Source organism: Calidris pugnax, unplaced genomic scaffold (genome assembly GCF_001431845.1).
Source record: "Calidris pugnax isolate Ruff unplaced genomic scaffold, ASM143184v1 scaffold30, whole genome shotgun sequence".
NCBI lineage: Eukaryota > Metazoa > Chordata > Aves > Charadriiformes > Scolopacidae > Calidris > Calidris pugnax.
In genome coordinates, this window is record NW_015090776.1 from 1,479,958 (window position 1) to 1,506,361 (window position 26,404).

The 26,404-nt window shown below is 39.8% G+C and overlaps 2 protein-coding genes across 4 annotated transcripts in view; one reads left to right on the plus strand and one right to left on the minus strand.

The window, feature by feature from the left end:
• The window catches only part of TRMT1L (tRNA methyltransferase 1 like), a 23,585-nt gene extending 22,780 nt beyond the window's left edge, over positions 1-805 (minus strand). For both annotated transcript variants that reach the window (XM_014948827.1, XM_014948819.1), the window contains exon 1: positions 540-805. In XM_014948827.1, the coding sequence (XP_014804313.1) occupies positions 540-660 (121 nt within the window). In that variant the 5' untranslated portion in view covers positions 661-805. The remainder of the gene's footprint in view (positions 1-539) is intronic.
• A 118-nt stretch (positions 806-923) lies between these two features.
• SWT1 (SWT1, RNA endoribonuclease homolog) overlaps positions 924-26,404 on the plus strand; it is a 41,468-nt gene continuing 15,987 nt past the window's right edge. The window contains exons 1-16 of one of the 2 annotated variants that reach the window (XR_001412779.1): positions 924-1,072; positions 2,621-2,695; positions 5,815-5,873; positions 7,516-8,269; positions 11,059-11,124; positions 11,253-11,309; positions 11,952-12,081; positions 12,222-12,323; positions 13,911-14,099; positions 14,692-14,785; positions 16,137-16,273; positions 17,088-17,239; positions 18,398-18,536; positions 19,844-19,989; positions 21,940-22,096; positions 23,512-23,640. Coding sequence is in view for 1 of the 2 variants with exons in the window: in XM_014948492.1 (XP_014803978.1) it covers positions 2,630-2,695; positions 5,815-5,873; positions 7,516-8,269; positions 11,059-11,124; positions 11,253-11,309; positions 11,952-12,081; positions 12,222-12,323; positions 13,911-14,099; positions 14,692-14,785; positions 16,137-16,273; positions 17,088-17,239; positions 18,398-18,536; positions 19,844-19,989; positions 21,888-22,096; positions 23,512-23,640 (2,429 nt within the window). In the remaining variant the exon portion in view is untranslated. Of the gene's footprint in view, positions 1,073-2,620; positions 2,696-5,814; positions 5,874-7,515; positions 8,270-11,058; positions 11,125-11,252; positions 11,310-11,951; positions 12,082-12,221; positions 12,324-13,910; positions 14,100-14,691; positions 14,786-16,136; positions 16,274-17,087; positions 17,240-18,397; positions 18,537-19,843; positions 19,990-21,887; positions 22,097-23,511; positions 23,641-26,404 lie in introns of those variants that run through there. The other variant, XM_014948492.1, reaches the window with a different exon arrangement.

Sequence of the window (26,404 nt, forward strand, 5' to 3'; positions counted from 1 at the left end):
CCCCCCCCCCCCGCCAGGCCCCGGCTTGTAACGGGACCTTCCGGGCCGCGGTTTGAAATAACACGGTATTATCACCACCACCAGCAAAAAACGTTGTTCGGGGGAGGAAAAGGAGCGCACAAGTCCTGGTTTCGCCGTTTCCCGGCTCCCCCCCAGCACGGAGGGAGGCGGCGAGGCCGCCGCCGAGGCTCAGCCCCGGGGCCGGGCCGGCAGCACGTGTGGCCCCGCTCCCCACACCCCAGTCGGAAGAACCGGGCTCCCTTCACCTCACCGGGGTTTGGCGGCGCGGGTGGAGGGAGAAAGGAGACCGGCGCGGTTATAAATTTTAAACCCTGACGGCGTTCTCTTTAGGGCGCTTACTCCCTCCCGCGCCTCCGCATGGCGCCCGCCCGCAGCATCTCCCGGCCGCGGCGCAGACCCGGCATGAGGGGATGCAGAACCCGGGCGCCCTCTCCCCTCAGAGGGGGACGGAGGGCCTTGGCTCCCGCCACACCGCCCGCGCATCCCCCCACCCCGGCTCCCCCGCGCCCGGCCCTCACTGAGCGCCGCGGTCTCGCTGCCGCCTTCGGGCTTCTCCTCATCGCCGTCTTCCCGCCCCGGCTGCCTCCGCTCGGGGGAGAGCCGCGCCAGCGAGGCCTCCGCAGCCTCCTCCGCTGCCATCTTCTCCCGGTGGTCGGGCAGAGAGCCGCCAAACGTGGTAAAGGGACGCGCCGCTCTCCCCGCACGCCTCTTATTCGGGGGGGGGGCGGCGCTGAGGGAGGCGGGCGGGGAGGCACGGCGGTGGCGGCCCGGCACGTACGGCGGGAGAGGAGGCGGACCCGTATCGCCTACATTTCCCACAGTGCTTCGGGGCTCCTGAGGGGGAAGGCGGGGCTGGGCCTGGCCCAGCGCGCCCCGCGGCGGGGAGGGAGGGGCCCGGGCTGTGCTTGACAGGGAAGTCGCTGGCCCGAGAGCGGGGCCGCGCTCGGGGTTCCCCCTGAGGCCCCCTCCGCCCCGACCGTCCTCCTGAGGCTGCCCGGCGCCACGGGGTGAGGGGTGCGGAGCCGCTCCTTGCCTCGGCTTCGACGGGAAGGTGGGTCCGAGCTGGTTGTGGGGCGCGGCCGTCCCTGAGCCCTGCTGCTGGGGAGGGGGTGGGCTGGCAGCTGCCGGGTGGGCTGGGGGAGGCCGGCCCGTGCTCTGAGGGGCTCTGGGGATCCACCCTGTCTTGGCCCTTTCTTTACCCGCGGGGTTGGGGGGGCAGGAGGCTGTCCCCACCTTTAGCTGTGGCGGAGCAGCAGCTCTTCCCTCAGTTACTTCAGCCAGCCCCGTGTTGGAGGCTGACTTGGAGCTGGGTGTTTACTTGGTCTTCCTTGTTTTATGGCAGAGCTACCTCCTGGGGCTTATCTGTGTAGGTAGTTGACCTGTACTCTGGAAACTCGCCTCTAGAGCTTTGGGAGCTTCTGGTGAATCACGGAATTGTCGGAGTTGGAAGGGACTTTCTAGAGATCACCTAGTCCAACTCCCTTGCCAAAGCAGGGCTGCCCAGAGCACATCACTCAGGACGGCATTGAGGCAGGTCTTGAAGATCTCCGGAGAAGGGGACTCCACACCTTCCCTGGGTAGCTTCTTCCAGGGCTCTGGCACCCTCACTGCAAAGAAGTTCTTCCTCATATTTGAGTGGAACTTCCCATGTTCCAGCTTGTGCCCGTTGCCCCTCGTCCTGTCACTGGGAACCACTGAAAAGGGTCTGGCTCCATCCTCCCTCAAACCGCCCTTTAGATCCTTATAAGCATTGTGAAGGTCTCCCCTCAGCTTTTTGCGGGCTAAAGACTCCCAGCTCTCTCAGCCTTTCCTCATAAGGGAGATGCTTCAAGACTTAATCATCTTTGTTGCCCTGCGCTGGACTCTCTCCAGTAGCTCCCTGTCCCTCTTGAACTGGGGAGCCCAGAACTGGACGCAGGATTCCAGTTGTGGCCTCCCCAGTGCAGAGCAGAGGGGGAGAATGACCTCCCTCGAGCTACTGGCCACACTCTTCCCTAGGCAGCCCAGGATCCCAGTGGCCCCCTTGGCGACAGGGGCACATTGCTGGTGCATGGATAGTGAAGCTTTTTTACAGCCCTCTTAAACCTCTTCATGCTTGTGGCAGGCTCGCAGGACTAGCGAAGTTTTCTTACAGCCCTCTTAAACCCCTTCATGCTTGTGGCAGGCTCGCAGGACTAGTTTGTGTGGCGGTGTAGCTGTTGTGAGATGTCACGATATTACCTCTGTCCCTTGGGGGAAGGATAGGGGGGAGCCTAAGGCGAGAGGTATATAGTTGGAACTGCTTTAAAACTTGACAGCTGTATGACTAAATGTTAAAGGATTTTTGTCTCTATTAATCTGATATGTTTGCTAGTACAAAATATGTGTCTCTGGAGCAGATGCTAAAGTAATTGCTGTTCTTTTTTTTTTTTTTTCTGTGACATTCTCTTAAGTAGTGAGATGTGAATAATTAACCCAGCTGAAATCTGCTGTGTTCTGAATGAGAAAACAAAAGGAAAGTATTAGAGTATTTTTTCTCTATGCGGTTTAATTTTATTTTTCGTACCAGCTGGAAATAAAAACTTGAAATAAATAATAATGGCAATGCTGTTTTTCTTAGGATTTGAAGATGTCAAAAAAGAAATTGAAGAAATTAACTGGAAAGGAAGACTGTTTGGATGGCCGAGATGACAAAGTAGGAACAGTTGTATTGTTACTATTATTATTTTAATTCAAAAGAGGAGCATGAATTGTTTAGCAGTCTTGTGATAGAAACATGAATCAAATTTAAAGGTGGGATCACTAAGAACATCAGGAGGTTTAAATTGGTCAGATAACTGCAAGTTCTAGCCAGGTAACTAGTTTATGTTTTTCTCCAGAGGCTATGAGTAGTGTGGGCATCAAAAAATATGAGATTTTATTTATGTATTTATTTTCTTATATCATCCTGGTTGAGGAAAGTGGAGCTTATGTTACCAAAACCACTACTATTTTCCCGTGTGATTCTTTATCTTGGATTGTATATCTTAATTTTCTGATTAATCACAAATAGTACTTCACAGCATTTTAGCAAACAATTCTCAAATATTTCTTTTAACCACTGAGACATAAATCAATGACCGAAATTCTTAGTTTACTCTGGTACATATCTGTAATATATTTGTAATATTTGTAAATCACTGAATTGCTTATAAAATGCAGGTGTTACAGGGGTGATAATCCTGGTCACACTTGTATGTACCTTCCTATTCTTCTTTATTTGTATCCCCCATGGGAAGTCATATCCTGCCAGTAGTGTAATACATATCCAATAAATCAGTTTTTAATAGATCCACACTTATGTTTGCTAAATTTTTTTTCCCTTGGATTTTTTAAGGTTTATATGGAATAAGAGAACTTTTAACTGTCTTACCGTAAATGCCTCAAAAATGTTTGAAAGTGTTGATAAGTTAGTGTGATATTACATGGAGTTATATATGTTAGAAGCTTTTTGCTCACGTAGGGAATGTTGTTCAAAGCCAAATAATTATAACTATTTTTTTTCCTCCTGAATTCTTTGCTATTATTCAGTTTCTCTTTGAGCATTGACACTTATCTTAAGGTGTGTGTGTTTGTTTTGTGTGTTCTTAAAATTATGTAATACCAAGGGTAAAAACTTGGCTTGAAATGTAGCTGTATTGCCATTAATGCTTATACCAATTTGTAGAAGAATAAAGAGTTTTAACTGTTGCATGACTTCAATCTGTTTGAGGCAGCATTAAATACTGCTATATGCAGACATTGACCAGTGCTTGCAACAGTGAGAGCCCAGACTACTAATAGCAGAAAAGATAAAGAAACCTCTGAATAGTAGCAAGTGTTTCTTCACCCAAACTACTAATAGCAAAAAGATAAGGAAACCTCTGAATAGTAGCAAGTGTTTCTTCAGTGTGATCACAGTATGGATAAGAGTTATCTTCAGCTCTTACAGGTAACAGTAAGCCATATAAGTTGAGTCTTATTTAGAGGTGATTTTGTGGGGGCTTTGGTTTTGGGTTTTTTGTTTGGTGTAAGCATGACCACAGATTACAGAAGACCTTATGCCTGTTGGCTTTTAGCAGTTTGGCATATAATTCAGTAAGTATGAATGAAAGGATGTTTGTCACAGTATGAAATAGAACAGCTTCACACAGAGTTGTCTGGAGGAGTCAGTAACATGGCCTGGGTAACACCAGGTGATATGATAGTCATGGGACTGTAAACAGAACACCTAAACCAGTCTGCTCCAGGAGGACATCTACCCCAAACTGATCATACTAAAAGGAAAGTAACAGTAAGAAAGTTTGCTTAAGATCACCAAATTAAATGAAAATCAGGGAACTAATACTAAAAGGAAAGTAACAGAAAGTTTGCTTAGGATCACCAAATTAAATGAAAATCAGGGAACTATCAAAATGCTTCAACAGCATGAGGGCGTGTGCCAAAGTGTATCACGTAGGGGTGTGACATCAAAACTTTCTGGTACCAGGTCATCTGGTATCATTTTGTAATTGTCTATTATTATAGTTTTCCTGTTGTATTGGTCCTGAGTGTGTAGTTCGCTGGTTGCCAGTTAATTGTGTTGTTAATAAAGCAGTAAAACACTTTGATTCCTGTTTGCTTGTAATCATGTGAGTAGAACAGGTCTTCTCAGTGGCAGCAGCCTTCTAAATTATGATTTCATTGGGTTTGCTGCTGTTACACCTCCAGAACCAACCAGAGGCAGAAGTTTCCAAAATTTCCTTAATTCATTAAGACTCTGTTGGTTTCTGTAGCCCTTTTATTTTTTAATAAAGTGCTTTTTAATGTGGAAGTAAAATAGCTAAGTCCTCATAGGCCTTTGCAGGGCTCTCTAGTTAGGAAGATCTCAGCAGCAGTGACCTAAGGGCCTCACTGAGTCAGCATGACCCAAGTATTGAAGGAGCGAATTATTTGTAAAAGGATCTACTGTCTGGAGCTTCCTTATCTGAAGTAATCCATATGTTACTGTTCTCTGTTGTAATTTACCTACACCCTGCTGTAGTTTTGGGAAAACCAAATCATATAACCCAAAGGTATATAAAAACTAACTAGTTTGTTGGGCAGAGTTCATATAAGTGGAGTCTGTTGTTTTGCTGCTCTCTGTTCTATCCTGTGGCTGCTGTAATAAACTGCTTTCTGTTCTGACCTGAGCAAAGTTGCCTTTCAGTTATTCTGCAACGTGAATGCAATGCAACTTGCAATACACATAACACCAATATAGAACTGCTTTCTGAACAGTGACTCTCCACAACGTGAATGAGATGCAACTTGCAATACACATACGCCAATATAGAACTGCTTTCTGAACAGTGACTGTTCAAGTTCTTTCTTTGGGGTCTATCTTTACTCTTAACCAGGCCTGCCTAACTGCAGTTCACACTGTCCCACCTAATTAGTAAATGTGATGAGAATTAATAACACATCTCTTCTGCACAAAACGCTTCCCATAGGAACGTGCTCTCCCATATAAATATACAAAAATGTATGTTTCATCTACTGATAGACTTGTAGAGTATATGAAACACATGAATCATAAATGTGTTTAATTAGTTGAGCTTTATTTATAACTCAGGATGGTGTGCTATGTTCAGTTTTTTCCCCTTGCGGTGTTCTTAAATACAACAAAATATAAATACTAAATTATAGCAAGGTTTTTCAAGGTTAACTTATTCAAAATCATAGTGAATCTAGAATAATAGCTTATTACATCTTATGAAGGTGTTTTTTTTAACTGCAGTTTCTTTTCTAAGCCCTTGGAATTTTTCCTTTTTTCAGAGCTCTGAAGACACAAGATCTTATAACCATGCTATGAAAGGAGAGAGAGAATTTCAAAGGTAAATTCTTGCTCTATCATTAGATGGAAGTACTTAAAAATAAAACAGCTACAGTCTTTTTTTTTTAATACTGAACTTAAGAATTGTGTTCAACTTGTTCACCAAATACAATATGGTATTTAACTGATGAAGTGTTGACATTCCATTAATGAGTAGGTTCTGTCTAAGCTGGGGAGTTTGAGATATTGAGAAGACAGGGTTCAGAATTATTTTTTTTAAACTCAAATGTATGCTACTGTGCTTCAAATAGGGTGGGAGTTGCATCCTTCCAACACTACTGTCATAAAAAGATAAATTATTTTGTCTTCAGCACTACCTTGTTGGTCTCAGTTGCACATTACACATTTTTTTAGGATAAAAAGGCTCATGTGAAGTCTGGAGGATAGGTCTGCAGTGAACTTAGTACCTTTAATAGATTCCTGTAGTCCTGAAATCTTTGGTTTCTCTTGACGGTTGAAGTAATTGACTGTAAGGCAAAGAAAGCAATCCTTCACCTTGAGTGTAGCAAATGTAAACAGTGTTTGAGAACTACTTCATAAAAAGTGAGAATGTTCTCATGAATCCTGAGATGGAAAAGCTTTGGGTTGTTTTTTACTCATGGCAAATCCTTGTTGCAGTTTCTCTGTTGAACTGGACTCTGTTGACTGGAGTTGTAAGTCAGGACATTTAGCTGCCTGTATACATGCTGTTAAGCGCTGTTTGTTAGTACAGTATGATATAACAATAAACCTAGGATATTTAGTTGCCTGTATAAGTTGCCTATATAAGTTCCTGTATATGTTGCTGTTAAGCACTGTTTGTTAGTACAGTATGATATAACAATAAACCAGTAACTGTTTTCATGCTAAAACTGTCCGGTCCAGTACCCCATCCCTGACAGTGGCCAGAAGGGCTTGCATAGGAAGGAATATGTGAAACAAGACAAGTACAAAATTATTTTTCCTGTTGGACACCCTTCTAGCGTCTAAGAAGCAGTTAGGGATCTCCCATGTCAGAAGCTGGATGCAAATCAGTGCATTTAAGTTACCTGTCCTATATTAGTTTGTCAAATGGCCTTTACCTCCCCAACATCTTTGACAAAGAGTAGGGCAGAAACTTTCTTTAGATATTTTAAACCTAGTGTATGATAAATTTATTATTTTTTCTGCTCTTGTAAGAAAGGTTCTTACTCATTTTTTTATGTCATTCATGATTTCTGTAGAATGTTGCTATATTCCCATCCATCCTTCCTTTTCCAAGTTTTCCAGTCTGTTATCCTGCACTGTTTGAAAGCTGTGTGGTGTTTGGCACTGTGCAACCAGGCTGAACTGCTGCACACTCAAATTTTAGGCTAACACACCTCATAAATTATAAAAATGATGTTAAAACTTACCCATGTGATAAGATGAATGTAGACTTTCTAGGGCATGCCTTAACCAATAGACAGTGAATGCAGATAAAGGTTTTTCACAGTTTTGTAAGCTAAAATAGCTGTACAGCTAGGAAAAATGTAAATACTAAAAATGCTGTGTCAAACTATTTTAAAGGACAGATGTTGCTGCAGGTTCATACCAGGTTGGGTTTTTTTTTCTTCTTCTTCTTTTACATTAACTGAGCTAGATTACATTACTTTTTTTCTTTTTTTTTGGCAATGTTTCTGTAGATTCAAAATAGAAAAAGATGGGCAAGAGAAGAAGCAAGACCAAAGTTCTAATATTTCTCATGGTGCTGATGGAAGATCCCAAGAAAAATCCCCAAATAGAAGCAAAACCACAGACAAGTCTTTAATCCAAACTGAAAAGCATAAGAAAATAGTTATCCAATTTAAAGCCAAAGAAGTTAAACACGGAAAAAGTACACGGACTCCTGATGTAGTGGCTACTAGCAGGAAAAGTTATCACAAAAGTAATTTTGATGGAACAGAAGGAAAAAGAGTCTGGCATAGCTTTGCAGTTCAGAGGGACAAGGCTCTAAAGAAAAAGACAGAGAAAGCTGAACTCCGCAAACTAAAGTTAAAAGTGGAACAAACTATGTTGGAAAAACTTAAGTCCTCTGAGTATGACTCACGTGTAGCACATAAAAAGGCAGATGGATCAAAAAACCAGAGTGAAGATGTCAGAATTCCGAAAAAGCCACCTGACACCTCTACAGGGCCTGTGCATGATGATAGGCCTTTCACTAAGAAGCCAAATACGTTATCTAGGACTTGGGAAGAAGATTATGAAGAAGAATATAAAGAGTTTTCTAAGAGAAAACGGCATATGAATAAACACACAGCATCACACTGTTCAACTGAAACGCCACAGCGATGGGACTCTGGTAAACGGGAGAAACGGGAAGCTGATTCTGATAAAGCTACTGCTAATTCAAGGACTGAAGAAAGGGCCTTTGAAGCCACACCATTATGTTTTAAGCAGGTAATGAGAACCCAATTCTTTGTATTATGCAGGTAGAGATTTCGGGTTAGTTTCAGGATGGCCAGCAGTGTTTCTGTAAGCAGGCTGTCTTCTTACAGATTTCAAACAGGATTTCATAGTTAACTAGATGAATTTTTCTGGTCTCAATGTAAACCGTGTTAACATGGTTCTATGCTCTGCTAGATGGTTTAACAAAACAGAAGAATAAAAGTGTTTTAGGGCTGTGTCTGTACATACACTTTCATAGCTTTACCTTGCTATTGAGGGTGTGGAAACTTCAACTTAGGTATAAGTCAGTAGATTATTTTTCTTGAGCTGACATGGTTCTATCAGTTTTTGAATTAATAAACTGAACCAATGAAAACTTGCTCACCAAAGAGGTGCTCATTGCTGGCAAAATGTTGCCAGGAGACCACGTTGTGTAGATCTAGGACTAAATTTCCTGCAGAACTCCATGTTTGGCTGTGATCAGTTTCTTCCTAAGTCCTAGCTTGTGTTTTCGCCTGCACCTCAGCGTTATATTGAGCACGCTTACTTTTTGTTGTTCTTGTTAATGAGCCTAGCAACAGGATTTGAGTTCATGTTATGGTAGGACGATCATTTTGTGTGTACGCAAAAATGGTAATTGCATACAGAATCAGTGAGGTTGGAAGGCACCTCTGGAGATTGTCTAGTCCAAGCCCTTTGCTCAAGCAGGGTCAGCTGGAGCAGGTTGCCCAGGATTGTCCAGTCTGGTTTTGAATATCTCTAAGGATGGAGATTCCACAACCTCCCTGGGCAGCCTGTTCAAGCACCTTCACTGTAAAAAAGTGGAGTTTTTTATGTTCAGATGGAATTTGCTGTGTTTCAGTTTGTGCCTATTGCCTCTTGTCCTGTCACCAGGCACCACTTGGAGAGTCTGATTCCATCTTGGTTATACCCTTCCATCAGATATCTATAAATATCGATAAGATTTCCCCTTCTCTCCTCAAGGCCAAACTGTCCCAGCTCTTTCAGCCTCTTGTATGATAATGTTCCCATCCTTTCATCATCTTAGTCACCCTTTGCTCAACTCACTCTTAAATTCATGTTTATCTTGTAGTGGGAAACCCAGAGCAAGAATAACATAGTCACAAACCCACAAGAGATTGGAAAAATAGGCTTACTGTGTAAACCACTGTATTTATTTTAAAAGAAAGCCATCTTTCTAAGCTGCTTTGAAATGATACTGTAGATGCTTCATCATGGATATTGAAAATGTAGTTTATGTTACGTATTCAATTCAGTTGGGAATATCCTTTAGTAGTAGGATAGGGGGTTCCCTAAATATCCAGACCCCTGAACTAGCAGGCAGGGGTGGGGGGCAGAACGAAGCCCCTGTAATTCAAAGGGAGATGGTGAGGGACCTGCTCCAACACCTAGATGCAAACAAGTCTATGGGCCTGGATGGGATCCACCTGAGGGTACTGAGGGAGCTGGTGGAAGTGCTTGTGGAGCCACTCTCCATCATTTACCAGCAGTCCTGGCAAACTGGGGAGGTCCCAGCTAACTGGCATCTAGCAAATGTGATGCCCATCCACAAGAAGGATCGGAAGGATGATCCAGAAAACTACAGGCCTGTCAGCCTGACCTCAGTGCCTGCGAAGATCATGGAACAGATCATCCTGAGTGCCATCATGCAACACATGAAGGACACCCATGCGATCAGGCCCAGCCAGCACGGGTTCACAAGGGGCAGGTCCTGCTTGACAAACCTGATCTCCTTCTGTGACAAAGTGACCCGCTTGCTGGATGAAGGAAAGGCTGTGGATGTTGTTTATCTGGACTTCAGCAAAGCCTTTGATACAGTCTCCCACAGTATCCTCCTGGAGAAACTGGCTGCCCATGGCTTGGATGCGAATACCCTCCGCTGGGTTAAAAATTGGCTGGAGGGACAGACCCAGAGAGTGGTGGGGAATGGAGTTAAATCCAGTTGGTGGCTGGTCACAAGTGGTGTCCCACAGGGCTCAGTACTGGGGCCAATTCTCTAGCTGCCTGGCAGAAAAGGACCTGGGGGTGTTGGTCGACTGTCGGCTGAACATGAGCCAGCAGTGTGCCCAGGTGGCCAAGAAGGCCAATGGTATCCTGGCCTGTATCAGGAACAGTGTGGTGAGTAGGGCCCGAGAGGTGATCGTCCCCCTGTACTCGGCACTGGTGAGGCCTCACCTTGAGTACTGTGTCCAGTTTTGGGCCCCTTACCACAAAAAAGACACTGAGGTGCTGGAGCGGGTCCAGAGAAGGGCAACAAAGATGGTGAGGGGTCTGGAGCACAAGTCTTATGAGGAGAGGCTGAGGGAGCTGGGGTTATTCAGCCTGGAGAAGAGGAGGCTGAGGGGAGACCTTATTGCTCTCTACAACTGCCTGAAAGGAGGGTGTAGAGAGATGGGGGTCGGTCTCTTCTCCCAAGTCACAGGCGACAGGACGAGAGGAAATGGCCTCAAGTTGCTTCAGGGGAGGTTCAGGTTGGATATTAGGAAAAATTTTTTTCACTGAAAGGGTTCTCAGCCATTGGAATGGGCTGCCCAGGGAGGTGGTTGAGGCACCATCCCTGGAGGTGTTCAAAAGACGGGTTGATGTAGTGCTGGGAGGTATGATTTAGTGATGGTGATGCTTCTTGTTTGTTGTGTGGGTGTTTATTTTTGTCAGTTAGGTTGACGGTTGGACAAGATGATCTTTGAGGTTCCTTCCAACCTAGAAGATTCTGTGATTCTGTGATCCTGTGTTCTCTAAAAAACACTCTAGAACTGATACATTGTCCTGCTTGTTTCTAGGATGTTGAGGTCCCGTGCGTGTCTGACTCCTACCAAGATGGTGAGGATGCAAAGTCTGTCCAAAAGGTTAGTGATGTACTTGTTTAACACTAAATAGCAGTATTCTGAAACTCTTGACATGGGGAATACTTCTTCCTCAATCTTCCTTGATATTTGGTGTGGTTGCTATGGGTTGTTTTTAATTCTTCCTGCAGAGCTTTGAAGTCATTCCACCCCTTCAAGAGAGTCAGAATCCAGAAACAGACCAAGAGGTTAGTAATGCTGTAATTTAATACATCTAAGTTGCATTAAAAATTCATGGCACTGAGGTTGTGTAGCTGGACCGTTCTATGACCTTTCCTGGTATTTTCCATTGTTTGCTAATGATCTACACTTCAAAAAATGTGGACCTTGTTTTTCAAATGCTGAACAAACTTGCTAAAAGGACCTGCTACTCGATCAGGAACTTTCTGAGCTAGGAAGGTTGCCTTTCTGTTATTCTTTGCAACATAGGGGGCCTTCATAGTTGCTTACGTACTTCAGCTATCTCATTTTCCATCATCTAACTTTTAAGTTGGAAAAGATACATAGTTTTTAAAGAAACACCTGTCAGGAAACTTGCAGTCTATGTAAGAACACATGGAACAAAGTTTTTCGGGTACCAGGTAGAAAGGTCATAAACAAATCTTGCTTCTAGGCTGAGTTTTGGATGTCTTTTGTGGACTTCTTACAGTGGAGGAAGTGCAGGGGGTTCTCATTGCTTTACATGTGCTGGACCAACTTAAAATGGTTCATGCTTCATTTTTAGTCAGTTTTAACACAGCAGCATTAATGCGAAAGTATCTTTTTAGTGAACAATTCAGAAGTGATTATTTACAATTGATATCATACACGCTATTTTTTTTTTACTGTAGATGCAGATAGTTGAAGATCTACATGTTGCTCGTGTTCAGAAGCGGATGGCCTTGTCGGTAGTACAGACTTGTGGAGAACTTACAAGTATGGAAATAGATCTCCCGGAACAGGACTTGAATATTTCTGCTGGTATGTCATGATTTGATGTTCTTTCATGTCTATTTGAACTAGTTCTTACAGTTGGTTAATGGTCTGAGTAGAGAGTACACAACTGATTTTTTTTTCATGACTTTCTATTTGTTTGTTTTCTCTTTTTTTTTTTCCCCCAGAGGCTTTTACTTGTGGTCTGAACATATTAGTGGTGATAGACACAAATATAATGATTAGTCACCTTGAGTTTGTCAGATCCCTGAAATCTGAGGACATACCAGGTATGTGAACACATGATGAGCAATAAGGCATTTTAAGAAAACAGATGTTGAAGAAACTTCAGGCTATGTGAGGGAAAACCAGACCTGGGCTCCTTAAAAGGGCGGCAGGTTTTGTTTAGGGGCCAAAGGCTCACCCTTAAGAGGCTGGTTCTGTGAACCCAAATCTGCTGCCTCTTAAGGAAAGTTCAGCTGTGAAAGTAGAACCTACTCTGCTTATAGCTACTTACCTACAGGGAGTCATGGTCCATGTTCCCAGGGATGTGCATGAAGTCTTAGAGGTAAATAAGTTTTACCAATTGTAAGAGCATAATTTTAAGCATTTAATCCATTACTAGTGGTAATGATGTTTTCTACTCTCCTTTTAGCATTTTTTTTTTCTTAGACATCTATAAACATTTACAATCTGATGAACAGTCAGTCAGTGCTTTATTTCTGTCTTGGCAAAGGCCACAGAATTCACAAAATGTGCGAACAATTTCTCAGGAATTTGGATTGCAGACTCTGGCTTTAATGTTTGGCTTTAATGTGTTGTGAAGCTTTTAGTGATTTAACGTTAGCAGGATTAGGGTTGTACATGTCAGCTGTTGGCAGACATATTTGGAATCTATCAGAATACTTAAGCTGTTTTGATGCTTTCAGCTAATGAATACACTTATTCCACCCACCTGGAAAATAACTTTAATAAGGACCTGAGTAATTTTCAGGAGTGTGTCCGACAGTATTTCTCTTTCCAATATTAGGAATGATGTTGCATTGTGTACACTGGGAGGCTTTTTTTAGAATATTGCAGCTCCCGATTTCTGGTCCTGCACCAGACCTGTTAAGTTCCCAAGGTTGCTGATTCCTGACCTATTTATTACAAAACAGATGGATATGAATATGCTTTTTCAAAATTGTATTCTTATGATGTGAACAAGAAAGAAAACAGTTGAAGTATTCGTTGTGGGTGGACCAACAGAACAGTAACAGAACAGTCATTAAATTTCTGATTTACCATGTATTTCGTATATAGTAGTTTTAAGATTCAGACCATACTTGCGTACAAATAAAACCATGGTCCAATATCCATACTTTCTGTTCCTGGCTTAGAAATGCTGGTTGGCAATTAGCACTAACCATTGCTCGTTTTATTTTATGTTTGTTTTGGCACAGTAATTGTTGTGTTTATTCAGATATTTTCAGCCTGTTATTTCACCTGCTGTCACTTTGCTTTAACATCTTACAGTGAATGTGTGACAAGAAGATAATGCTGCAGATATATTTTATAATACTGGTATATGCTATTATCAAAGTATATTGTTGATAAAAATTGTATCTTCCTTTTGTTTGCCTAATATTGTTATTTTTACATGTAACCAATGTAGTGTCAGTTTGAGGTTAGATTAGAAAGAAGGAAATTTACCTGTTTCAGTTGTTCATTTTTAATGCCAGATATTCTTGAGCATGAAATATGAAAACTACTGGCAAAAAAGATAAGTGTGAATTTATATAAATTTGATTTTTGAGTTAAAAGTTATCTGTAATAGTTTGTGTGGCACTTCAAAGTGTCTTTGTTTTTTTGGTTGTGATTTTTATTTTCTCTTGCAGGCGTTAACAGACTTGCATTAATAATTCCCTGGGTTGTTCTGCAAGAGTTGGACAACTTGAAGAAGGGGAAAATGTTGCAGCACGTTCGGGACAAAGCCATCCCTGCAGTCCAGTTCATCTACATGTGTCTCAAAAACCAAGATGCAAAATTGTGGGGACAATCCATGCAGCTTGCTTCTCAAAAAATATGTAATATATGTGCAATCAATTTGTTTTGGGTACTTAGTCCTTGCAGTTCACTTAGTGTGATCCCTGGCACTAAATTTTGAGTTTAATCCAGTCCTCACTCTGCAGTTTGCTAATTAAAGTTGGCTAATAACCTACAGCAACCTTCAGAGCATATCCAAGGCTGTAGTATGCAAATACCTTATTCAGATTAGTGCTTTGTTTGCTATTGTTTTATCAGTTGTTTCTCACTTTTAGCTTCAACTGTTGGTAAGTAGGGGATTACTTAAAAATTCATCTACTTACTTTTACGTATGAGCTTAGATATGTTGTATGCTTTTGCTTTTGACTTGGTCATCTCAAAATCTAACATACTCAAATTTATGTGGGGCTCACTTGATGTTTTCTGGCAAAACCTTAGCATTTTTGGGGAGAGTAGTAGCTAAGAATTCAAACCTCAGCTTTGTGTTTGGGGAGTATTAAATTTAACAACAGTACCATGACTACACTGAAGTATTTCTAATGTTGAGAAACAGTACCATGATGACTACACTGAAGTATTTCTAATGTTGAGTTACTTCTGAATGTGTCAGCTCTGTCTTAACTAAATTTGCAGATGGCCTGAGTGATGAGAACAATGACGATCGTGTTTTACAATGTTGTCTGCAGTATCAGAACCTCTTTCCTCAAGCTGTTGTCATACTCTGCACGTGAGTTCCTGTGTGGTTTTAGGTCTCTCACATTATTTCCAAATCATGTCTTAAAATGAAGAGCTGTTTCTGAAGTTAGCTTTTTGAAGAGCAGTTACCCTCTTAAAAGCTAGAGCAGAAGGATATAATAGAACACAAAGATTGTAGACTTAATCACCTTCATGTGCTTGAGGCCTGAAGTAGAATTAAGTTTACTTGATATTCAATTTTAAAACTTTTTAAAGCATAGCTTTCTCAGATTTTATTCTGTTTTCGCATAAAAAATATTAGTGGAGACACAAAATAGAAAAAAATACTTATATTAATGATTGAGATCCGGTTACATACATTGTTTCTGTCACCTGGTTGGGAACAGTGACAAACATTGTCAGGGGTTAATCTTAGAAAAAAAAGAAGATGGAGATAAATTTGCCTCTAGTTTGTGGAGGATAATAGGTATTAAGCAGTAATCTTAGAGGGAAGACAGAGATAGGTTTGCCTCTGTTTTTGTTTTGTGAGGATAACAGTATTGAGTATTGAGTGAGTATTGAGTACTGAGTGAGTATTGATTCTCAGTTTCATACAAGTCACGTGGAGCTAGTTTTTAAAGGCCTAATATTCCTTGGCAGATACTGGAAACACCTTGCTTTGGTCTTGGGCTATAACTATTTCCTGCAGAGCTTCATTAAGTGGGGTTAAGACACTAGGCATTGGTTGGTTCATTTAAGTTGACGTGTGGAGTGGGTTACTGCTGAAAACACTATTTCAGTCACAGTATTGGTAGGGCTATTGATAATGATTTTAGATTTCTCTGAGTAAAGAGCAAGAGGTGACTTCAGAAGTGCTTTTCATCTGAAAATCCCTTCATCCTTTATCAATATAAGCAATGGGAATTTTTGAGAAGTACTAGTATCCAGCTTCGTAGTGCATCTTTATAGCAGTTCTGCTGGAGCAGTGTATACCTCAGGGCAGCATCTGGGACAATGATTTGGCCAGCAGAACAGTAAAAAAGGGTGTCAAAAATGAGAATTTATTGTAGCAATCGAATAAGGTTTTTCTGTCTTAGAGTTATTACCCTGTTTGCATTCTGAGATCATAGCAACTAGGCATTGTTGCTGTATAGCTGTATTTTCTTGAAGCAAACCTAGAGCCTGAAATGTTTCTATTTTTTTCAGAATAGATGCTTCAGTTAATTTAGTTAATTTTCTAGTTTAATTTTTTGAGCTACTTCTAATTGCTCGAGAAAGAAAACTTCGTATATAATGAAGATTATAAAATAAGCTCAGTAAAGACAATTTTTCCAGTGTGTTGCTTTTATTACTTACTGTGTAGTAATGTCACTTTTATGTTGACGATTAATTTATTCTTCTAGGGATGATAAAAATTTATGCAATAAAGCCATTGTGAGTGAGGTGAAGGCCTTCTGCAAAGCTGATTTGGTTACTGCTCTACAGAATCTGAATGTAAACAGGCCCCAGAACTGTGTTGAGTTGCAACAGTCAAAATGCAGTAAGTTTGTTTAATGTGCGTTTAATAGGCTATTTTTTGAGACATGTAATAGTCAGTGTGGGAAAGGGAGAATATTTTTTTCTATAACTTCAGTTTACATATACTTTGAATCCTTCGGAATGCTTTTTGTTTGGGGCAGATTTTTTATTTTGAAAGGCAAATGGTTTTCTAAAAGTTTGAGACCTTTATTAAACCATCTGTCTCTTAGAGTTCTAGGAAATTCAAGTATGACATATTTTTGTCATTATAGAAAAAACACAGCTTGAATTTCCCATGTTTGTAGTCATTTAAAAGCTGTCCTGAACTCTGGAAAAGAAGTTTTTCCAATTGGGCCAGTTTGGGTCCTATTCTTAGTGGTTGTAAAATTCAGTATGCTAAGATCACTCCTTACATTTTATGCTAATACCTTTACCTGCATCCCAAACAGTAGAACTTGATTCTTGGGTTGCCTGTTCACCTTTCAAAGATACAAGTACAGCTTACAGTATTAAAAGTGTTCTTATACTTGCTGATAACCCCACTGGCTGTATATAATCTAAGTTATTTAAGGAGAAAAGAAATGTGGAATGAGAATACAAATGAAAAATGCTCTGGGGAAATTAATCTTGGTTAGTAGCTCGTAATTAAAAGTACCTACGATACAAGTGGGTATAACTAGAAATACGTGAAACCTAATTAGATGTAGCCCATCTGCTTTATAACATAAAGTGCAGTCTGTCTTTATTTATGGGGACAAGTTAATTGTGTACTATCAACATAAATTAGATATAGAAACAGTTGCAATAAGTACTTTTTATTATCGTTGGTTTGACAGATACAGAATTCAAGAAAATGGAAGGAAGTGATGCTAGTCTCACTGCACCATTCCCAAATATAATTCCAGAGCTTGAAAAGAACTTAGGAGAAGCTTTATCTTGTATTTTGGAGACTGAAATGAAAATTGCTTTCGGAAACTTATGGATGGAGGTGGTTTCTTATGTCATCTTGCTTGATATTTCATGTATTAAGAGGTTTTAATGACCTTGGTAGTTTAATATCAGTATCTGTACTAAGCCAAACGTAGTGGTCTTTTAATAACACAGTAAAAGAGATGCTGGCTGTTCAGTGTGAATTTTCACAACTCTTTTTATTATTTACATTAAATTTCTATTTTGGCTTTTATAGTATGGTTAAATCACTGCATTATAAATATGCCCTTCAAGAAATTGTTCCATCACATTTTATATAATACCAAGGCACTGTTGCTGGAGGCACTTCTTCCCCATCAGAACGGATATTTTTAGATACCACGTGGATAAAATTGTGCACAGCTACATCGGTTACAACGCAGATACGGAATTATGAGGGTGTTAACAAGAACCTCCAGACAGTCACTCTTTTCAAAAGTATTGCTAACAGAAAATAAATACTCGTGTACAAGGCACTTTCAAATTATCCATGCTTTGGTTTAGATTCCATTTTATAGCTGGTAGGGGTTAGTTAGAAGTTTAAATTTATTGCAGATAGATAAGCCTCTGTGGGTTTCAAAAAAAAAAAAACAGTCTGATGACTGTTTTTCCACAAGATAGGGCTTTGATTAGCTGTTAAGCTTTTAGACACTTCAGATTAACTGAGTTGATTTCTGTAAATATCTTTTCAAACTCTGGTTTCACTTAGTAGTAATAAATCTCAGTTTTATTGCAATATGCATATATTACTTCATGTATATATAGTCACAGCTGGGGAAAGTGTTGGATTTTTTTATTTCTAACAATACTAGAAAATCGAAGGCATATTTACGGTTGTTCTGACTTCTGTACACAAGTAACATTTTAAATCATTTTAAGAGATAACTAAAGTATTTGGAGCATTTGAGGAAAGGGGAACCAAAAATCAAGCAAATGATTGTACGTTGAATGCTTATACATGAGCTTCACTGTTTAACCCACAGTGGTGTCAAATCAGATCTTTTAAAATAGATAAACTTGTTAAATCTCAATATACCCTTATTTCTGAGGAGTCATTGAAATTCTACTTCATTAAGTGCAAGTCATAACATTATTGAAGAGTGGAGCAATTGTGAAATGTATAGGAATATGTCTATATGAAAACCAGCCTTTGAATTTATAACACACTGTCTTTCAGATACTGTATCTGAAGCCACCATGGACATTAGCAAATTTGCTGAAGTGTTATAAAAAGCACTGGATGGCTGTTTTTGGTTATGTTGTGCCAAGGGGTTTGCTTTCAACCATTGAATGTCTCTATAAACACCTTTGTACGGGTAAGAATCTCTGAGAATGTTAATTGTAAGCTTGTAAAAAACCTCACTGTTCTGATTTTAATAGTTACAGAATTCGGTACTTTGAAAAGGCACATACTTGGTATGGTTAAATAGTAATGTGTTCCATCCTTTTCTGCTTTTTTTTTTTTTTTCAATTTAAGATTGTCCAAATGGAGCCATACCTTGGACAGTCTTTACTCTTCTATTGATCCATAATTTATTCACTGGGTGGGTGACAAAATCCCAACACTGTTTTTGTAATCTTAAAGCCAGAATTGAACTGAAATTGATGAGCTATGAGTTCCATTAAAAAAAAAAAAAAAGAAGAAAAGAAAAAAAAAAAAGTTTGTGCCAAGATCAAGCCTCTCCAGGCTCTGGTTCCAGATAGTCTAAATATCACCTGCAAAAATCATGAAAACTATTTCTGAAACCTTGGTTTGGTTGTTTTTTTTTTCTTTTTTTGTAATTCAATATTCTGCTGGCTTTTATTCTACTACTTTTACAAAGGCAGCAAAAGGAAATGTATGGACAGTCTCAGGTGTGTAAGAATTTATTTCACACATGTCTATGTACCTGCAAAAAATCAGGGGAAAAACATTTAATGAATATATATATCAATGGCCACTAAAGTCTCTGTTCTGCTGGCTTTTATTCTACTACTTTTACAAAGGCAGCAAAAGGAAATGTATGGACAGTCTCAGGTGTGTAAGAATTTATTTCACACATGTCTATGTACCTGCAAAAAAACAGGGGAAAAACATTTCAATGAATATATATATATCAATGGCCACTAAAGTCTCTGAGTTGTCTTTAAAAGGAAATAACCTTTCTCCCTCCCTTGCTACCATGTATGTGTGGCCAAATGATCTGCATTTGCCAAATAAATTGTGGAGGAGTAAAGACTACTTAATGTGATAAGTGAGGGCAGGGAGATTTGTTTTAAAAAAAAAGCCAAGCAAAGAAACCCCCAAAATGCTTTCATTTATTTAAAGGTGTCTTTAAGAGTTTGATTTTAACAGAATACTGCTTTGGGGATATTGCTGTTCTGCAGAATTATTTTAGATATGCCAGTTGATCCTCTTGCCAGATCCTGGGATAAATTTGGAAGACATTGATTACAAAGCAAAAAATCTTAACCTTGCACGTGTTTCTCTTGAGACTGTTTTATGCAATGCTTTGGAACCATTTTCAAGGCTTTTTATGTGCTTCAGTTAATCCAGATATTTGAGTATTACATTTGGCTCCTAAGATCTAATACTTTTTTTTCTTTTTTTTTTCTGTTTCCCATATTACTGTCTAACCATCAGGTAAAACAGTTGACTCCTCAACAGCGGGTATCTTGCTCCAGGAATCCAAAAAATTACTGCATGCTTTCAGTTCCAGGTCAGACTATAATGGGGTGCTCCCCCAGGCTTACGCTGAAGTGACTAAGCTGTGCCAAACCCTCGCAGAGGTAAGGGGAGGTTTAGCAGTCCTTCACCAGACATCATCTCAAGGTTACTCCATGTTCATATTGCAAACCTGGCTTAGATTTCTAAATTATTCCCATAAATTGACAAACTTGTCACATGAAATGTTGTTGCTAGTGTTTTCAAAATTAACAGACCCCAAATTTAACTTTTTATTTGCACGTAGCAAATATCTGCCTTTATGCGTGTCCTTGATAGTATTTTTTTTGGTCCTAATATAAATGTGTTAGTGTCGGGAGGGTTACTGAAAAATATTTTTTAGCTGCTTTCAGGAAAACTTAGTTTTCTCTTGTGTTTATAGTTGATGGAAAAGGGCCTTAAAGATTAAGATTAAAATCAGAATTGTTCCAATATTACTGTTCCAAAACTGTCTTAGTTTTCTCTTGTGTTTATAGTTGATGGAAAAGGGCCTTAAAGATTAAGATTAAAATCAGAATTGTTCCAATATTACTGTTCCTAGGTGTGCTACTTTAACTTTCATTGTCTCGGTAGCTCTGGTGCTGCACATGAAGAAAGCACTCACTTGTATCATGTGCTTTGTGATATTTAATGGGGTGTTTCCTGACACCTTTTGTGTTCTGAGGAGGATGTCTTTACTTCCAGCTCATCTCTGAGTTGCTGCGGAAGAAATTTCAGCGTCTTAGTTTGTGGTTGCTCTTAGTTCCATAAGTAATGGCATGAAGAATGGAAAAATGAGCATGGCAGACTTGAAATATTTCTATATACAGGAAGGAATACTTCATCTTCGGAGAAAGCTGAAGTGGAGAGGAAGAAGGCAGTGGTTAAGGAGAGGAAGGATTATCTGGGGAGTCTTGATTGTCTATTGTGCTGTAGCTTCTGTGTGCATTGCAGTCAGCCACTTAGCCTATGGTTCTGTGAGCCACGCTGCTGTAAGAATCACAGAATCACAGACTCACAGACTCTTCTAGGTTGGAAAGGACCTTAAAGATCATCTTGTCCAACCGTCAACCTAATTTTGACAAAAATAGACACCCACACAACAAACAAAAAGCAACACCATCACTAAACCATACCTCCCAGCACTACATCAACTCGTCTTTTGAACACCTCCAGGGATGGTGCCTCAACCACCTCCCTGGGCAGCCCAGTCCAGTGTCAGATAACCCTCTTCTCCTGCTTTCCTTGTCCTGACAGGTCTTTGACTTCACGAAGAACTGCCCTTACATAGATTAGGTTGTGCCAGATCAGTTGCAGTTTAACCTGGACAAATTTTCAGAACTGTTTTGCCAAATGAGTAGGTGAATACTTTGTGCTTTTGCAGAGGAAAACGTGCCATCAGTCGAGGGATAGGGAGCAAGAGTAAGAAGTAGTTCTCGTTTATAGTGGCTTACCATGCCTGGGAAGCTTTGGCACAGGGTTTCCCTTTGCTTCTGTCTCCTACCTGTAAAACTACCAATATATACACATGCAAGAAAGACTTGGTGAAAGATTGAGAGAAGCTTTAGTTCCAGAAACAATAGTAAAGATGGTTATGAGTAGAAGAGATCTGCCTTGCTTTTTTTGAACATTGCTTTAAAAAAAAAAAAAGTCGTGCCATCAGTCGAGGGATAGGGAGCAAGAGTAAGAAGTAGTTCTCGTTTATAGTGGCTTACCATGCCTGGGAAGCTTTGGCACAGGGTTTCCCTTTGCTTCTGTCTCCTACCTGTAAAACTACCAATATATACACATGCAAGAAAGACTTGGTGAAAGATTGAGAGAAGCTTTAGTTCCAGAAACAATAGTAAAGATGGTTATGAGTAGAAGAGATCTGCCTTGCTTTTTTTGAACATTGCTTTAAAAAAAAAAAAAGAAGAAGTGTTCAAGTTTTCTTAAGTTAGGAGCCAAATACACTCATCATTTGTTTGCTAAACTGTTTTATAAGGTGAGGTCAGACAGTGAGCAGGATTTATCAGAAGACATCATGGTTCTTTCAGAAAATGCTGTGTGTGAAAAAATGGAAGCAACGACACCAAATCTTCAAAACTCTGAAGAAAAAAAGTTACATCCAGACTTTCATGTAGCTCAAGAAAACAAGCACCAGGAAATCTGGTCAGTCCTTGAAGGTGTATGGAATACAATGAACTTGTACAGGTACGGTATGCTAAGGAAATTCAGAGCTCCTACATAACCTTACATAATTTTTAAACAAACACACTCTAGAAATAGCTTTTTTCCCCCCTATTTTAGAGAAGAAGCAATTAGTAATTAATCAAAATTGACAAAAAAAAACCCCAGCCCACACAACTTGTCACACAAAGAAGTTAGGAGCATACAAATTGTTGTGTGGATGCAGTCAGGGATTTGGCTAGTCTGCTGCTCTTTTTCTGTACAGTGGCTGAAATAAGTTGCCTTAGAGAATGGTGTTGAAAACACTGTAAAAGCCACAACAATGAGACATCCATGGAAATCTCATCTATATACATAAAAAATTGGCATTCAAGCTCTAAGTTTTTTCTTTTTTGTCTTTTTTTTTTTGCCAAAACCTGTGGAGGAACACTAGCCTACGCAAAAATTGTTTACTTTTTTTTTTTAAAAAACAAAACTTTAATCAATTAAGTTAAAATTAAGATGAATTTCCTTTCTCATCTAAACTCAACATGGCATAAAATTAAACCACCCTCCATCTAGATGAAGCTGGTTAGGAGATGGCTTGATGTGGTGTTCAGGTCTCCTAAGGATCTGTGCCAAAGAATAGTCTCTTACTTAATTCTCTTACTGGGGTGGTAATTGTGAATTCAAAGGTTTTATATATGCGTCAAGGATAAACTCTTTCAAGTGTAACACTTTATAATGAAAATGCAACTGAACTGTTGGCTGTTGCCACCTGTTAAAAACCATGCTGTGAAAAGAGGATAAAATTTTAGAATCGAAGATCCCTTCAAACTTTTCTTGCTCATGTCAAGAAAATGCTACTTATCTGACACCTGTGGGGCTAATTCTTCATGAGTGCACTGCAGCTCCTCATCCCAGCACAACCATTGCAGGGAAGGTGTCAAGCCCAGTCCAGTAAATCTGGAGAATTAAGTTGCTTGGAAAATTGATGGAAAGCACTTTGCTTCTTCAACTTAACAATTCTCTTCTAAGAGAGGCTTAAGCACTCAGGTTGTGCATGAAGAGACTGTTTTAGTCTCAAGGGAAGTTTAATGATAAATTTAAGTCAAAAGTAAAATACTGTTATAGAGTACAGTGGTCAAGGAAAATTTTAAATATGCATGAAGAGACTGTTTTATTCTCAAGTGAAGTTTAATGATAAATTTAAGTCTGTTTTAGAGTACAGTGGTCAAGGAAAATTTTAAATAAAGAAGTACAATTGTAGGGCCTCATCTTTCTATTATTTATTCTAAAACTATTTTAGATAGCATAGTTTTAATATAGATTTACATTTGACCTTGGTTGGGTTTTTAAGTAGTCACAACACATATAATAGATACTGGGTTTCTCTGAATTTTGAGGATGTTTATTTACTACTTTTCAATGTCTTTTCTTTCTTTTTTTTATAATATTAGCATTGAAGTTTTCCAAAAGTTGGACCCCAACACAGTAACTGTGGCTGCAAAGTCTTCCTTTGAAGAAGCCTTTTTAGGCCTGCAGAAACTGTTGGCAGCTGTGAATGGTATCCGTGAAGGAATCAGTAGGTAAGCATTGAAGCTAGTCATAAAACTAGTGATGGTAACAGTCACTTAAAGTCATAAAAGTCACTGAAATCTTTTGATGCCAAACTACAATTTATTATTTGTGCATAGTTACATGATTTTTCATTAAAAATCTTGATTTCAAGGCTACCTGGATCCATTTCTTGGTAGAAAAGAATAAGAAACTTCCAGACATTCAGATCTCTTGTAGTGAATATTCCCTTTTCTGACTTGGGACTTGTTTCCCGGTATTTGATGATGAGCCAGTCTTCTCTGCTCAGAGTGTAAGTGGAGCTACAGTATGATTAACTAATACATTAGGTTTGTTGGCAAGAACTTTGAATAATTCAGAACATTTGTTTTCCAAATGTGAGGCCCACTGGAATTGGGGCAAATTTCCTGTATAGTGAAGGACATAAAGTTTTGGGACTTCACTGTTACAAATTCTAGAGTATTCTTCATGAGTCCAAACCTATATTGCAGCAATAACAATGACAATTAGTCGGGTGGACTCCCAGTTTGGGAAGGAGAATATTCCCTCTGTCTTCCTTTTCCTTTTTTTTTTTAAAGAGTGCAGAATAATAAAAAAGAGGCTTTGGAAAGCATAAGGTATCTCCTGTGGAGTCTCAGCTTAGTCCTTTTTTTATAGGAGTGAAGTTTATTCATCGGTGTGAACAGCTAGAGAAGAATGCTTTACGTTGCCACTCCTATCACGTGGAGTTCCTCAGTTTCCTGTTGACTTTAGAGAGTATTTGTAGGAGCTGTTTTGTAGTTGTGGTTAAAGTTCCAGTAACTGCTGTGAGCATCCTCAAGTGTTACAGCCCGTGAATCTGAGTGGCTGGAGCTATTTGACTTGGGAAAACAACTTCACCTGGCACACCTTTTTGCATAGTAACGACACAAAAAAGGTTAGAAAACTGTGAAATAGATGCATCCAAACAATAGGGTTTGGCCTGTACGTTAACAATCTGCCTTTTAAGTAAACAATTGAGTTAACAATCTCCCTTTTAATAAGGGAGACCTTATTAATGCTTACAAGTATCTCAAGGGTGGGTTGAAGGAGGAGGGAGCCAGACTTTTTTCAGTGGTTCCCAGTGAGAGGACGAGGGGCAATGGGCACAAGTTGGAACATAAGAGATTCCACTCAAATATGAGAAAAACCTTCTTCACAGTGAGGGTGGCAGAGCCCTGGACCAGGCTGCCGAGGGAGGTTGTGGAGTCCCCTTCTTTGGAGATTTTCAAGACCCACCTGGATGCTCCTGAGTAACATGCTCTGACAAGCTCTGGGCAACCCTGCTTTGGCAGGGGAGTTGGACTAGATGATCTCTATGGTCCCTTCCAACTCTAAAAATTCAGTGAAATTCAGTGAAATGTTGAGGTAGATGACATTTCTCCTGTAGACTGTTACAGCACTGGTAGAGATTACTTAATAAGCATATAATCTTTTTCAAGAAGTGTTTTTTCTATCATTCTACCATCGTAGTGAGCTTTTAAACTTGCATTATCAGTACTTTACGACGTTCATAGCAACCTGTTCTGAAGGATCACAGTCCTTAAGCTGTACTTGCACAACAGTCCTGCCACAGGGACGTATGGTTATCCCAGCTGTGAAGTGTGAGGTCTGACCTGTTAAGGCACTTCCAAAGTCTGGAGCAGGGATCTGGACCTCTGTCGCTTGGGACTTGAGCTAGTTTTCATTTGTCACTGCTGGAATATTTCTTTTTTTCCCTTTGATTAAAATTATGATAGAAACATGCAAACATTTGCTTCACTTGTCACCACTTCCAAATAAGTTTTCGTTACCTTTTTTTTTTTCATTTTGGTCAGAAGAATATTTCTTTAATTGCAGTGTTTTTGGTAAAATACATATTCTGTAAATCCCAAACAAGCTTCAAGGTACGCTCGTGTGAAGTAATGTGTTTACATGAGCATCCCTGCCTCAGTAGCATTGTAGCCTAAGTTATAGATTTGATGTTTTTTCTGTTCAGCACAATAATAGTGGAACAAATCCATTCAAAGAATTGTTGTCTTTCAAAGATAAATGGTCTAAATATTATGAAAGTAGAAACTGAAAAATAGGTGTAGAGTTGTGAGCTAGACTAGCTTGGTGGTAATTGATCCATTTTCCTTGCTGATTGTTTGGATTAGTACTCCCAATTGAGAGTAGATTTTAGCAGTGGTAGTTGTCAGTTTTTTCTCTAAAGAAATTGTTTTAATAAAGCAGGTTACTGCTGAAGTTGGTTCTTTCCATTCCAGTCCTAAAGTTGTGGCAAGAAAACCTGTGATATTAGTTTATATATGTGGTGGATGAGACTTAATGGGAATATGGTGCTTCAGTGTTGTTATTTCTGTGCTGCAGAGGTGTTTCATTAAAACTTCTTGTGGCTGTAAGAGGAGACATTGTTTATTTCTTTTAGCAAAAGCTATTCATCTCCTGTATTTCCTGTTATGGGAGAGTGGTGTTAAAATAAAAAGGTCTAACATTATATCAGAGAAATCTATTTTGCAAAAGATGTACTTTCATGATTAGAGCCACTAGAGTATTTGGAGCAAGGATAAACAGGATTCTCTGATTTGACTCTATTTGGCATGGAGAGGCTATTTTTTTTTTTCCATGAGATTACCATGACACTCAGTAACATTTATGAAATAACTTCCATTCATACTTTTAAATATTTTCGTGTTTGCCACTAAACTGAAACACACTATTTATGTGCCCAGGATGATTTCTGGGAGGGAAGCAGTTTTCCTGCACGGTTGCATTTGG